At 39.7% G+C, this 14,616-nt stretch overlaps 1 protein-coding gene across 2 annotated transcripts in view; it reads left to right on the top strand.

Moving 5' to 3' along the window:
• The window catches only part of rigi (RNA sensor RIG-I), a 61,736-nt gene that overhangs the window by 36,154 nt on the left and 10,966 nt on the right, over positions 1 to 14,616 (top strand). The window contains exons 12-15 of one of the 2 annotated variants that reach the window (XR_007247100.2): positions 3,060 to 3,195; positions 3,799 to 3,947; positions 5,310 to 5,391; positions 12,612 to 12,875. Coding sequence is in view for 1 of the 2 variants with exons in the window: in XM_048526418.2 (XP_048382375.2) it covers positions 3,060 to 3,195; positions 3,799 to 3,947; positions 5,310 to 5,391; positions 12,612 to 12,782 (538 nt within the window). In the remaining variant the exon portion in view is untranslated. The remainder of the gene's footprint in view (positions 1 to 3,059; positions 3,196 to 3,798; positions 3,948 to 5,309; positions 5,392 to 12,611; positions 12,876 to 14,616) is intronic. The other variant, XM_048526418.2, reaches the window with a different exon arrangement.

Raw genomic sequence — 14,616 nt, 5'->3', positions numbered from 1 at the left:
AGTTTCTCCTCCAAGACTGTACCTTGGCCAGCATTCCCCAACATCTCAGGGCATGCTCCATGGGCAGCAACTGGAGATATCCTGTTCACAGGAGTCGATTTCAGCAAAACACTTGGCTCAACACACTATTGTATCACAACCCCGATTAACTCTGAACACATTTCAGCACTTCACAATTACATTTTGGAGCTCATTGATACTTTGCATTGCAATGCTGCTGCCATGTTGCTTTGGACAGGGACACGCACCCATTTTATGCATCAGAACAGGCTGCATCTCTGTGCTGTTAGCTTGCATCCTTAAAGTTCACTCAATTTGTACTTACTTGAATGCTTACAGCATCTTTGCCTTGCCCTTTAGCACATTGCTGCTTTGTTCAGAATTTCCATGTTAGCAGCATCATTGTTTTACCTTGTCTTTCAGGACAGACACAAGGCCAGGCAGCTTGTCATGGTTGCTGGCAGAGAGCAGTCAAATGAGTCAGCATATTGTTGTGTAACATCACGCTATGTCAATGTCACACATACACCATTAGTCTGCACCTTGAGCAACAAACACAACATGAGCTCCAACTGATTGGGCATGTCTGAAAGCCCAAGAGGAATAGTTGTTACTCTAGTGAAGTGGGATGATGGTTAGCCAGTGGGTGCTACCACATTCAGACATTGCCTGATATCAGTGCAGGGGGTTGGCCGCAGTCATTTGGGTGTTTAGTGCAATCAGGATTTGGCCATGGGTAGTCCTACAGGTCAAGTCAGACCAATCTGGGGATACTGCTAACTCCGTCAGAGAGCTACACAGACATCAGTCAGGGGTTGAGGCTGTGCGACTGGAGGAGCAGAATGGGAGAAGCCAACTGAGAAGTAAATGGAAAAGATGAATTTCTGAACCTGGAATTGTGAAACTGTTGCATTAATATCATGCTATCTAATTCAGTGTCCAACATGGTGACACTTTGTGTTTAACACATGAAACAATACTTTTCACTGTACTTAGAAACATGTGACAATATTAAATGAATCTAAATAAATGTGAGGTTATCCACTTTAGCGGCAAGCACAGGAAATCACATTATCTGAACAGCTATAAACTGAGAGAAGAAATTATGCAGCGAGACCTAGGTGTCCTTGTGCACCAGGTGCTGAAAGTAAGCATGCAAGTGCAGGAGGCGGTAAAGAAGGCAAATGGTGTGTTGGTCTTCACAGACAAGAGATTTCAAGTACAGGAGCTGGGATATTCTGCTACAATTACACAGGGCTGTGGTGAGATGACATCTGAAATGTTGCATACCATTTTTGTCTCCTTATCGGAGAAAGGATGTTCACTTACAGCAAAGGTTTACCAGAACGATTCCTGGGATGGCAGGACTGCCATATGAGGAGCGGTTGAATCAGTTAGAATTATGTTTTCTGGTGTCAGAAGAATGAGAGGGAATCTCAAAAAACCTATAAAACTATAATAGGACTTTTATAATTATAATGTGTAGTTGCAGGAAGGCTGTTTGCAATAGCAAGGGAATCCAGAATCAGGGGTCATAGTCTAAGGTAAATCATTTACTTAGGTTTAAGGTGAGAGGGGAAAGATTTAAAAGGGACCCGAAGGGTAACTTTTTCTCACAGAAGGTGGTGCATGCATGAAACGAGCTGCCAAGGGAAGTGGTGGAGGTGGTTACAATTACAACGTTAAGAAGACATTTGGACTGGTACATGATAGATAAGGTTTAGAGGGATATGGGCCAAATACAGGCAAATGGAACTAGTTCAGTTTAGAAAACCTGAAGGGACAAGTTGACCCAAGGCGTCTGTTTCTGACTCCATGAGAGGTTTCTTCATCCAGAGAGTGCGAGCATGTGGAATTCACCACCATGGAAAGCTGTCAAGGCCAAAATGTTGTGTGATTTCAAGAAGCAATTGGAAAAAGCACTTGGGGCTACCAGGATCAAAGGAAATGGGAGTAAAGCAGGAACATGCTATTGAGTTGAATGATCAGACATGTACGTAATCAGTGGTGGAACAGATTCAATGAGCTGAATGCTTCTATTTTCTACATTTCCATAAGGTTGTCACATACCATGACACAATGTGCTCTTCACAACGCCAGCTTCTTAGTTTTGCCTTTCCTGTTATACAACAGAAGTCAAACTATCAACTTGTTGAACTCTTTGCAACATCTGCTTCTACAGTCAAGAGTGACAGCATTGTTCTGATGGGCTTTTGAGAAAAATCAGCACTCGTTCAGACAGGTGCTAAGTTGAGGTAGCTTCTGAGGCTTTCTTCATGATTGCATTTCCAAGACTTGGGATTCAATGAGTTCTGCCATATGAATGCTTTTCTCCCACCCATCATCACTCAGCTTTCAGTGACTGTTGTACATGCTGTGCTAAATGTGTATGCAGTCTTCAGTAGGCTTTGCTTTAACATCCACATTTCTGCAATCAGTTCTTGAGTCCTCAGTTCCAAACTGAGCAATGTGCTGTGAATCAGAGTTTTGATGATAATGGGGTAGGGGACATCATCCATCATTAATTGACTGCATGCTCCTTTGTAATATATACCGGTAGAATGAATCTTTGCCTCCAGAGAGGGGTGCAGTCATGAATGAGCACTGACTCTTACACACAGAGGCCATAAGTGTGGAAGAGTAGATTCGAAGACTTATTGCAAGGTGTTTCCATTAACTACACCTACCAGAGTAACAAGTCTTTGAGTAATTAAAGACGATTAATAATTGATTAATACATAATTAATGACATGAATATAATCGCTGTTGTGAAACACCTTTTATTACATTATAGCTGCTGTATAAACTGAATTTGTTTGTTGCTTACATATATATTGAATCTATTCATTGTCATACCAATTCAAAAGACGCAGCCCTTTCTCTTTGTTTCTTGATAGCCATCCATCAGTTGCCCGTTTAGTTTGGTAGTTTTATTTCATAGTTTTATTGCGTCCATGAGTTGCCCGTTTAGTTTGGTAGTTTTATTTCATAGTTTTATTGCATGTTATTAACAATTCTTCTCCTTTATTAATTCAGTTTTAACCTCTCTTTACCCTCAGAAATACAATGATGCTTTGATTATCAATGATGATGCCCGAACCAAAGATGCTGTTGACTATCTGGAAGAATTTTTTAATAATGTGAAGGAGGGTGGATATGATGAGACTGAACAAAAGCTCACTGCATTATTTGAAGGTAAAAAAAATCATTTACGTTATCAATCAAGCTTCAGGTCTTTCATTTTCAAATAGCTTCAGAAGAACTGTTTTGGTTTGGACTCTGCATGTTCTGGCTGAGCAAGATGGGCTATCCAATTTTAACTGCAATAATCCCAAAATCAGCCTTGGCTTTAACATTCTTATCTGTATTTCCTAATCTGTCCAAGGCTTCATCCCTTCTATTCTCTGTAGCCTCTTCTATCACTATACCCCTCTAAATTATGAGTATTCCTCCAGTTGTGGCCATTGCAGTCGCCAACATGCATCACTGCACCATTGGAAGTAGTGCATTCAGCAGACTTGGCCCTGAGCTCTGTCCAAAATCTCTCCTCCTTTAAGATGCCCCTTAAAACCTATGACTCCAAGAAACCTTTGGATATGTAGCATAATATCTCTCTAGTTGGCTCAGTGTCAAATAGTGTCAGATAAAGACCTGTAAAGAAAATGGGGACATTTTGCAATGTTAAAGGTGCTACGTAAGTGCAATTCGTGGTTGAAATTTTATTTGTGCTTGATATTGTGCAGTGCTCTCTTTTTGTTGTTGATTTTTAGCACATTTGTTTTACTTTTTGTCCCTTAGATAAGAAACAGCAACTGTTAGAAATTGATGCTGATCCAAGCAATGAGAATCCCAAGCTGACTGAAGTGAAGAGCATTCTGAAAGAAGAATATAAAAACAATCCAGAAACCAAAACTATCCTGTTTGTCAGAACCAGAGCACTTGCAGATGTAAGCTGCCTTTGAGTCACATTCATAAGGATGCATTTATTAACGGAATGAATTGAAAATGAATGTGGAAGCTGATGGAGTGGGGGTAGGCAGGACTTAGAACAAACAGTTTATTCAAGCAAGAACCCATGCAGTATAGCAAGCCAAGTCTATGAATGAAACTGCAGAATTCTGAATAAAATTAGGTCAGAGTCTATTTACATTATTTTATCTAACTTTGCTGGTACGCATTGCCAATGTGATTGAGACTTCTGCTGTCGTTCTATGTAGTCTTTACCAATCAGTGGAATCAAAAGACACAACTAGTTTCACCAAAATAGTTTCCACAGTTGTGATTTTCCTGAAAGCATTGAAAAATGAGCTGTTTTATCTGGTTCCCTTTTCAAAATTTGCTGTTTAGTTACCAAACATCAGAATTGGTTTGCCACTTAGCTGTTCACATTGTTTGTCGTGATCACTTATAAGTATAATTCTGCAAAGGTCCATATCACCCTGGCCGACACAAATGTTTTTCTCTCTTGCCATTCCAGACAAAATAGAATAAAATCATTGAACAATACAGCTCTGACAGAGGCCATTTGCCCCATCAAGTTTGTACCATATCTTTGAAAAATCAACTCTGTTAAACCTTTTACCCATATCCCTGCAATTTTTCTCCTTCAAGTATTTATCCAATTCCTTTTTGAAGATTACTATTGAACCTATTTCTACTACCTAATCAGACAGTGTATTCCAAATCCTAATCTCTCATTGCATAAGATGAACCTTTGGTCATTTTATCTTACCTTAAATCCATGAACTCTGGTTATAAAACTTTCAGCCATCAAAAAGAATTTCTATGTATTTCCTTTATATGAATACGGTATGATTTCAAATTACTTTAGCAAATCTCATCTCAGTTTACTTTGCTCTGAAAAGCAGTTCATACCTCACTCAAACTATCAGCTATGCTCTTTATCAAATATGTGAGGGTTCATTCACGTCCGTTATGTGAAAGGGAACTAAAGGATCAAATCCCTTCATTAGTTATATTACTTTTGTTTGTCAAAGTAATCTAGCTGAGGCAGATAGATGAGAGTTCAAACAGAGGTGAGCTGTGAACTAATTAAACTATGGAACAGGATCAAGACTCTAAACAGCCTGTTCCTCTTGTTCTTATGTTTGCTTCGCAGATTAAATATGACTTGTGTGAAATCACATACTGCCACTTGTAAAATGCATTTAAATTAGATCCTGATGTTTGAAGAGGATAGTCTTTACTTGAGAGTTATTAGGAACTGCAGATGCTGGAGAATCTGAGATAACAAGGTGTAGAGCTGGATGAACAATTTAAAAGTACATGTTACTTTCCTTTCTATGCAGGCTTTGAGGAAGTGGCTATTAGAGTGTGAGGCATTGGCATTCTTACAACCTGAAATCTTGTTGGGAAGATCCAAAAATACAGGTGATATCTTATTATATTATAACCATTTAACATATAACAAAACTGCATTCAATTAAGAGTGATGAACTATGAAGATTTTGATGAGACTAAGCACAGAATTAGGTCCAGAGTTTAAGTGATCTCTTGCCTCTTATACTAGTGGAAATAGAATCAGCAGTAACTTTCAAAGGTAATAGAGTAAATACTCATAAAAGAAGAAATGTACAGGTCTGTGTGGAAAGAATAAGGCACTGCCTGCTGAGGTAAGATGAACCGTTCCTGTACCGTGTGGTTCTGTCGTGCTTACAGCTTGGACACTGAGCACTCTTCTACTTCAGTTGAAGTTAAACATGTTGGTTGTCTCAAAAGTATTTTTAAATTTACACCCAATAATTTTTTAAAAATGAAAATAATAGGTAAATAATCAGTGCAAAGGTTAAATGCCAAGAATACATTTTGCTATTTGACTTCTATACATCCTGTCTAAATATAGGACCTGGGGTAGTTGATTCAAAAATCAGGAGCATTCTGTGCCATTCAGATAAAGAAAAACTTAAATTATAAAACGTGTTTCACAACGTCAGTGCTTTACAGCCAATGAAGTATTTTTGAAGTGTAGTCACTGTTGCAATGTAAGAAATTTTGCAGTCAATTTGCCCATTGTAAGTTTGCACAAACAGTAATGTAATAACAATCATAAAATCTGTTTTTGTGATGTACCTGATTGATAGCTTAATTCCATTTGTCAACATTGGTTCTCAAGCCTTAAAATATTTTGGCGAGCATAAAACTGTTAACTTGTTTCAAAGTTTTGAATTGAGCCACAATAGCTTTTTGGATAGGACAGCATCGAGATTTCCACTCCACTTTGTGTAAGAAATGCCTCCACACATCAGTTCTTTACAGCCCAGCAGTAATTTTAGGTTGTGCCCCTTTATTCAAAGCATGAAACAGCATGAGAGAGAGATCAGGGACATCAGCTTCACGAAGAGGAGAGCGGGCATGTAGACAACAGCTTCATAGGGAGAGAGCACAGGAAGAACAACTCCCTAAACAGCACAACAGTGAATGGGAACAATAGCTTCATGAAGAGCACAAGAGACTGTGGAGACACCTGCTTTGTAAAGGGAAGGAAAGAGGATAGGGACAAACAAGGATTTACTTTTGGGAGCAGAGACAGAGATGGAGATGACCCTCTATAGCATAATTCAGCAGCAGAGATATGTAGCAACTACGTTATCGCAGGAAATAAAAACAGGAGCAGGAATGAGCCATTTAGCCCATCAAGTCTGCTCTGTCATTTAATGTGATCGTGCATGATTTCTGTCTCAATGCCATATTTCTGCACGCTCCTCATACCCCTTAACAACTTTAGCTTTGAGAACTCTATATCTATTCCTTTCTTAAATATATTGTGACTTAGCCTTCACAGCTTCCTTTGACAGAGAATTCCACAACCTCTCCACCTTCTCTGAATGAAGAAATTTCTCCTTACCTCCGTCCAAAATGTCCTATCATATGTTCTGAGACTATGACCCCTCATTCTGGACTCACCAGCCAAAGCAATCCCTGCATCCAATCCACCCAGCCTTGTCAGACTTTTACTCATTTCACTAAGACCCCCTCTTATTCTCCCAAACTCCAGTAAATATACGTCAGTCAACCCAATCTCTTACACAACAAACATGCCATCTCAGGAGCCAATCAGGAGAACCTGTGCTGCACTCACTGTGTGACTAGCCTCATTGCTCTTAATGTCTTTGTCTGTTGCACTCCAAGGTCTAGACATGGCAGTAATGCCAGAGCGTGACAATCATTGTATTGGTATGAACACAACTTCTGAGCAGCTGCACACTTAGAGGGAACATTGTATATCTTTGATAAGGAGACCAAAAACTGCACCCAATATTCTAGATGTCGTCTGAGAAAGGCTCTGTACGGCTGCAGTGAGATTTCCTTGCTTCTGTACTCGGACCCACTTGCAATGATGCACCAACATAAACCTTGGCTTCTTAACTGCTTGCTGGCCTTGCATGCTTGCTTTCAGTGAACAAATGGCACCAGATCCCTTTTGTACATCAACTTTTTGCAATCTGTTTTAATTCATACCTGCCATTTTGTTTCTCCCAACAAATTGGACAAGTTCACATTAATCCATGTTGTATTGCATCTTCCATGTTTTGTTCACTCTCTCAACTTGTCTAAATTACCGTGAAGCTTCTTTACATCATCCTCACCATTCTCACTCTTAGTTTTGTGTCATCAGCAAATTTGGAAATATTATACTTCTTGTATCAACAATTTGGATGAGGGAATATATTCTGAATGGCTGGGTTGTAAGTTTTCATCCCTGCACTACCCCATTGTCACCAGCTTCCCCTCTGAAAATAACTCCTTTAATCCTCTATATCCTGTCTGCTGACCAGTTCTCAATTTATGCCAGTATGTTACCACTGATCCCATGTGCTTTGATTTTGCACAATAACCTCTTATGTGGGATTTTATCTGGGTGTTTTAAAAATTCCAGTCCAGCACATCCACTGCTTCTTCCCTCATCTATTCTACTAGTTATATCCTCAAAAAAATTTCAGGTTTGTCAAAAATTATTTCTCTTTCATAAATTTATGTTGACTAAGTATTTTTAAATATTCCAGTATCATATGTCTACAATGGACCCCAGCATTTTTTGATACTACTCTTGTTAGACTAGCAGTCTGCATTTCTTGTTTTTATCCCTTTCTCCTTTTTTAAACAGTGGGTTTACATTTGTTACTGTTCGGTATTTATGTAAGTATGGTGGACTGTCACTAAGATACGGCACTTAACAGCCACCCTCCAATCTGCTGAAACCATTTCAGTCCTGAGGGAATTTTTGATGATGACAATCAAAGTGACCACTACTTCCAATGCCACCTACTTTTATGTGCCTGGGATTTACCAACAATTTTTTTTAAAAACTAATATTAATTTGCTCCAATTCCTCCTTCCCAAAAGAACCTTTGTTTTGTGTCTTCTATGAACGCAGAACAAAAGTAGTTGTTTAACTCATAGAATCTCCACAGTGTGGAATCAGGCACATAAACCCATGCAGATCCACTCTTGACCCTCCCCCCCAAATATCCCAGTACCCCCACACTTCTCATTGGCTAACCTACCTAACCTGCAATTCTGTGGACACAATGGGCAATTTAGCATGGCCAGTCCACCTAATCTGCATATCTTTGGACAATAGGAGGATGCCAGAGCACCCAAAGGAAGCTAACTCTACACAGGCAATTGCCTGAGGTGGGAATCGAACCCAGGTCGCTGGTGCTGTGAGGTAGCAGTGCTGACCACTGAGCCACCCTTGCTGTGCTGTTTTTCATTATCAATTCTTCAGTTTCAAACTGAAAGGGACTTAAAGTCGCCTTCAATAACCTTTTCTTTGTTTTATATACTTGCAGAAACTCCTACTGTCCACTTTCACGTTCCTTCCAAGTTTATCCTTATAGTGCATTTTTCCCTTCTTTTGCTGAATTCTAAACTGCTCCAGTTCTCAGGCTTTCTACTTTATCAAGCAGCTTTTATATATAGAACATAGAACATTACAGCGCAGTACAGGCCCTTCAGCCTTCAATGTTGCGCCAACCTGTGAAACCAATCTGAAACCCACCTAACCTACACTATTCCATTATCATCCATATGTTTATCCAATGACCATTTAAATGCCCTTAAAAGTTGGCGAGTCTACTCTGTTGCAGGCAGGGCATTCCACATCCTTACTACTCTCTGAGTATAGAACCTACCTCTGACATCTGTCCTATATCTATCACCCCTCAATGAAAAGCTATGTTCCCTGGTGCTAGCCATCACCATCCGAGGAAAAAGGCTCTCACTGTCCACCCTATCTAATCCTCTGATCATCTTGTATGTCTCTATTAAGTTGCCTCTTAATCATCTTCTCTCTAATGAAAACAGCATCAAGTCCCTCAGTCTTTCCTTATAAGACCTTCCCTCCATCCTGGTAAATCTCCTCTGCACCCTTTCCAATGCTTCCACATCCTTCCTATAATGCAGTGACCAGAACTGTACGCAATACTCCAAGTGCACCACACCAGAGTTTTGTACAGCTGCAACATGACCTCATGGTTCCAAAACTCAATCCCTCTACCAATAAAACCTAACACCCCATACACCTTCTTAACAATCTTATCAACCTGGGTGGCAACTTTCAGGGATCTATGCACATGGACATCGAGATCTCTCTGCTCATCTACACTACCAAGAATCTTACCATTAGCCCAGTACTCTGTATTCCTGTTACTCCTTCCAAAGTGAATCACCTCACACTTTTCCGCATTAAACTCCATTTGCCACCTCTCAGCCCATCTCTGCAGCTCATCTATGTCCCTCTGTAACCTGCAATCTCCATCCACACTATCCACAACTCCACTGACTTTAGTGTCATCCACAAATTTACTAACCCATCCTCTATGCCCTCATCCAGGTCATTTATAAAAATGACAAATAGCAGTGACCCCAAAACAGATCCTTGCGGTACACCACTAGTAACTGAACTGCAGGACGAACATTTCCTATCAACCACCACCCTCTGTCTTCTTACTGCTAGCCAATTTCTGATCCAAACCACTAAATCACCGTCAATCCCATGCCTCCGTATTTTCTGCAAAAGCCTACCATGGAGAACCTTATCAAATGCTTTACTGAAATCCATATACACCACATCAACCGCTTTACCCTCATCCACCTGTTTGGTCACCTTCTCAAATAACTCAATAAGGTTTGTGAGGCATGACCTACCCTTCAGAAAACCGTGTTGACTATCCTTAATCAAATTATTCCTTTTTAGATGATTATAAATCTTATCTCTTATAATCCTCTGCAACACTTTACCCACAAACGAAGTAAGGCTCACTAGTCTACAATTACCAAGGTTGTCTCTACTCCCCTTCTTGAACAAGGGGATGACATTTGCTATTCCTATGACTCTTTGGATCTGATGCTATCCTTAACCACTTTTGTTAACCATGGGTTTGTTGACTTTTCCTGGTGGTTGTTTCACCTGGAAGGAATGTACAACTATTGTAATGCTTGTATTCATTCCTTAAATATTAACTATTGCCTATCCACTGTTATGCCTTATCACAAAGTTACCCAGTCTATTACAGTGAACTTAGTCCTCATACCTTCAGAATTTCCTTTGTTTAGATTTAGGACCATAGTTTTGGACTGGACTACTTCACTTTCTATCCCACTGAAGAATTCCACCATTTAAAAAAAAACAAAAGAACTGTGGATGCTGGAAATCAGAACCAAAAACAGAAAATGTTGTTAAAACGCAGCAGATCTGGCAGCATCTGCGGAGAGAAATTGGAGTTAATGTTTTGGGTCCAGTAACCCTTCTTTAGAACTGATGGCAGCTAGAAAAAAAAATTTTAGTGCAAAAGATGTGGAGGAGGAGGGGATGAGGAGTAAATGGTGGGTGAGGATAGATCCTGAAGAGAGAACAGTTGGACACAAAAATGAGTGCTAACGGTCAGCCTAGGAGAATGAATAGCAGCTAGAGCGGACTATTATTGGCTAACAATGAGTTGTATGTACCATGTGATAACAAGGCCTGGTGTGTGGGGATTGGTGTAAGGACATAGGAGCAGGTACTGAAGCCCTAAAATTGCTGAACTCCAACACTGAGTCCAGAAGGCTGTACAGTTCCCAATTGGAAATTGAGATGCTGTTCTTCCCGCTTGTGTTTCACAGAAGCACTGCAACAAGCCTGAGGCAGAGATGTTGGCCTGAGAACAGGGTGGTGTGTTGAAGTGGCAAGCAATTGGAAGCTCAGGGTCTTTTATTGCAGACAGATTGTAGGTGTTCTGCGAAGCAGTCACCAGTCTACCCTTTGTAGAAGAGACCACACTGACCAGCTATTGCAGTAAACTAAATTGAGTGGAATGTAAGCAAAATACTGTTTCACCTGGAAGGTGTGTTTGGGCCCTGATAAGGAAGGATGTAAATGGGCAGATGTTACACATTCTGTGGAAGCATGTTGTAATATTTTGGAGATGCAGCTTGGGGTTCTTGAGTAAAAGTGATAGCATCCCTAACTCTGAACCAAAAGACCTGGGCTGAAGCCCTACCTGATTCAAATAGATTTGAAATATGTTGGAGCTGCAGCTGGGCCAGGAAAAAGCTTACTGAATCAATCTTGGCTACCAATCATCTAGAGTCTCACAGCTTGCATCATGGATGCTTCGGAACATTGATTTGGTTTGTCTGTGGTACAGTCTGTGTTTAGGAGGGTGACTTGTAGAAACTGGAAGCTGAACGTTGGAACAGACATGTGGAGATGATAAAACGCTAAGGGACATTTCACCCATGGAGCCTATGCTTGGGCTAATCAATTATTTCCATTCTCTTTTGTTCTTTTAGCATAGCTTTGTGATTTTTTTTCACCTTCAAGTATTTATCCAATTCCTTTCTGAAGGATGTTGCATCTGCTTCCACTACAGATCACAACTTGCTGCATAAAAATAAAACGTTTCCTTGTGCTACTCTGGCTCTTTAGTCAATAACATTGAATCTTGTACAATCATGTTGTTAATCCTCCTGTTAGTGGAAACAGATCTTGGCAGTTTTATTATTGTATAGCAGCAGTAAAATTGTTAGATTTTGTCATAGAATCTTTTATCAGCTGCTGCATATCAAGAATTTGCACTCGAAGTACAAAATCACTCAACAGTTTTCCCTCTTGCACATTTAAACCCGCTACCTGCAACCTGCAGACGTTACATTTGAAACCAAGTGGAATTGTAGCCATGTAGCTTGAATCTAAGGAAGTGTTCTTTTGGAGTTAACCTTTGGATAATAGTTTGTGTGGGTTTGAAAAGTTGACAATCTAAACAAGTTGAACAATAACATGGTAGCATAACCCTGAAGATACATTAGAGTATCATCAAACAAAATTTGACACCAAGCCACATAAGAATTGGACAAGTGACTAAACACTTGTTCAGAAAGGTTAGTTTTGTTGAACATTTCAAATAAGAGACATAGAGGGAGGAGGTTCCTGAAATAGGCCTAGTCAGCTGCCAGCGATGGAGTTAGGAAAATCTGATTGCAAAAGCCTGAACTGGAAAAATGCAAACATCTTGGAGGAGGTTTGCAGAGATCATAGTGATGCACTACTGTAAATGTTTTCTTATATTAAAGATAATTTTTGTTAATGCACAAATTGTGTTTTACAGGAATGACTCTGCCCTTGCAAAAAGAAGTACTGACTTCATTTAAAGGCAACAATGGAACCAAAATCCTTGTAGCAACATCTGTTGCTGATGAGGGAATTGACATAGCTCAGTGTAACCTCGTACTATTGTACGAGTATGTGGGTAATGTTATAAAGATGATTCAAACAAGAGGTAAGGTCATTGACAAAGTAAGATATGATTAACTGATCTATTGTCCTATGTTTGTTACAGAATAATGGAGGTCATACAATGCATCACTCAAAGGTAATGTTTACATCTAAACAACACAGTTCAGTGCTAGAGAGAGATTCTCCAGCATCTGCATTTCCTACTGAAATAGGATGGTGTAGAGCTGGATGAACACAGCAGGCCAAGCAGCATCAGAGGAACAGGAAGAAGGGTCTAGGCCCGAAATGTCAGCCTTCAGGCTGCTCTGATGCTGCTTGGCCTGCTGTGTTCATCCAGCTCTACACCTTGTTATCACATTTCAGTGTTACGTGGTTTTGGAAACTCCATAACGCCAAAATAAATGCAAAGAAAACTGAGTTGTTTGTTAAGTCAGGCAGTCAGTCTGTTTTACTCTTGAAGTGGTGAGAATGAAAATTTAATACCCTTGCCACTGAAAGATCTTGGCAACAGTTACACATTAATTGAGCAAGATTCTTATCTGGGGCAAAATTTAAAGCAAGGGTGAACTAGTTCTTCCACAGTTTCTGAATAGACCATATTTGTACCATGCATTGTGCAACCTGGACACTTGGTTTAGCCTGAAACTTTAAGGTTTAATCTTCATGCTTCAAGCTGGCACCAACTACTTCAGTAATAGTTAATCTAAACCACTACTCAGGATAAAAAGATGAGAATTACTTCAGTTCAATGCAGTGACATTTGCATCACTGAGATACTGTTCTAGCCTGAATTGACAATTTAATCAGGCTGCCTGGACAAGTAGCCATCCATCCAGCTAAACACTGAAATGTCAATTTTGAATATAAATGACAACCAATTAGAGCAAATGATAAAACTATTTATTTATATGTAAGACAATGTAATGAATTGATGATGCCAATGGTGGCTTTTGATTTCCTAACTGCTTAAAATTAAATGCTCTCATTTTAATTGGGAGACAATGACTAAAACCCAATAAGATGAATCTTGACAAAGCTATGCTAAGCTTCAGCTTTGCTCAGTGATGGTGTTGCTGTGAGAATGGATGCCCTGATTCTGTTGCTTTCGCCCTCAGAAGTCCTGTGTGTCCTCATTTTCCTCCCATCCAACCAAAGCCCTTGGAACTTAATAAACTTGAAAGTTGTATCACTCACTGGCTTTTGAGATGGTGAGAGAGAAAACTGGCCACCATCTTAGCTGACAAACTTACTCAAAATAATTAACTGCAGAGCATCTCATGAAAATTAGCTAAATAAATGAATATTTCTGTGATATCCTCAGATTGAGGCTCATTTTTCCAAAAGAGAAAGCTTAGGGAGAGCCCGAGCAAAGATCTTTATTAAGAGTAGATGGACTGAAGCATCTAGAAAGCGAATGCTTTCCCCATTGGTAAAGAACCATCTTTAAGGAATCATAATTAAGGGATTCAGGTGAAACGACTTTGACCCAGACAGGAGTGAGAATGTGGGACTCACAAGCGAACAGCATCACTGAGGTGAAAAGCACCAATGTATTTAAAGGTTCAATACACATGCGGGAGAAAGGTACAAAATGTGTTGGTAGAGCAAGATGAAGGAGATGCATGTGGACAATAAAAACTGGCATAGAACAAATGTTATTTCCTGTAAATTCTATATGATGATAAGAGAGCTTAGTGATGCATGCGATTGTGGTTGTCTCTGGAATTTAACTTGCTAAATGTAGAGATGCTACTCTGCAGTTGTTAGTTCACGTTTTCATGCAGTTGAACAGTATGATAATTGTTCTTATCAAATCAAATGACAACATAGAGAACAATGGACAAAGTCTGGTACATCTACTAATCTCCATTAATGTT

The sequence above is a fragment of the Stegostoma tigrinum genome, chromosome 3 (assembly GCF_030684315.1).
Source record: "Stegostoma tigrinum isolate sSteTig4 chromosome 3, sSteTig4.hap1, whole genome shotgun sequence".
Taxonomy (NCBI): domain Eukaryota; kingdom Metazoa; phylum Chordata; class Chondrichthyes; order Orectolobiformes; family Stegostomatidae; genus Stegostoma; species Stegostoma tigrinum.
Note: the sequence above shows the minus strand (reverse complement) of the source record. Positions and strands in the feature narration are given on the sequence as shown.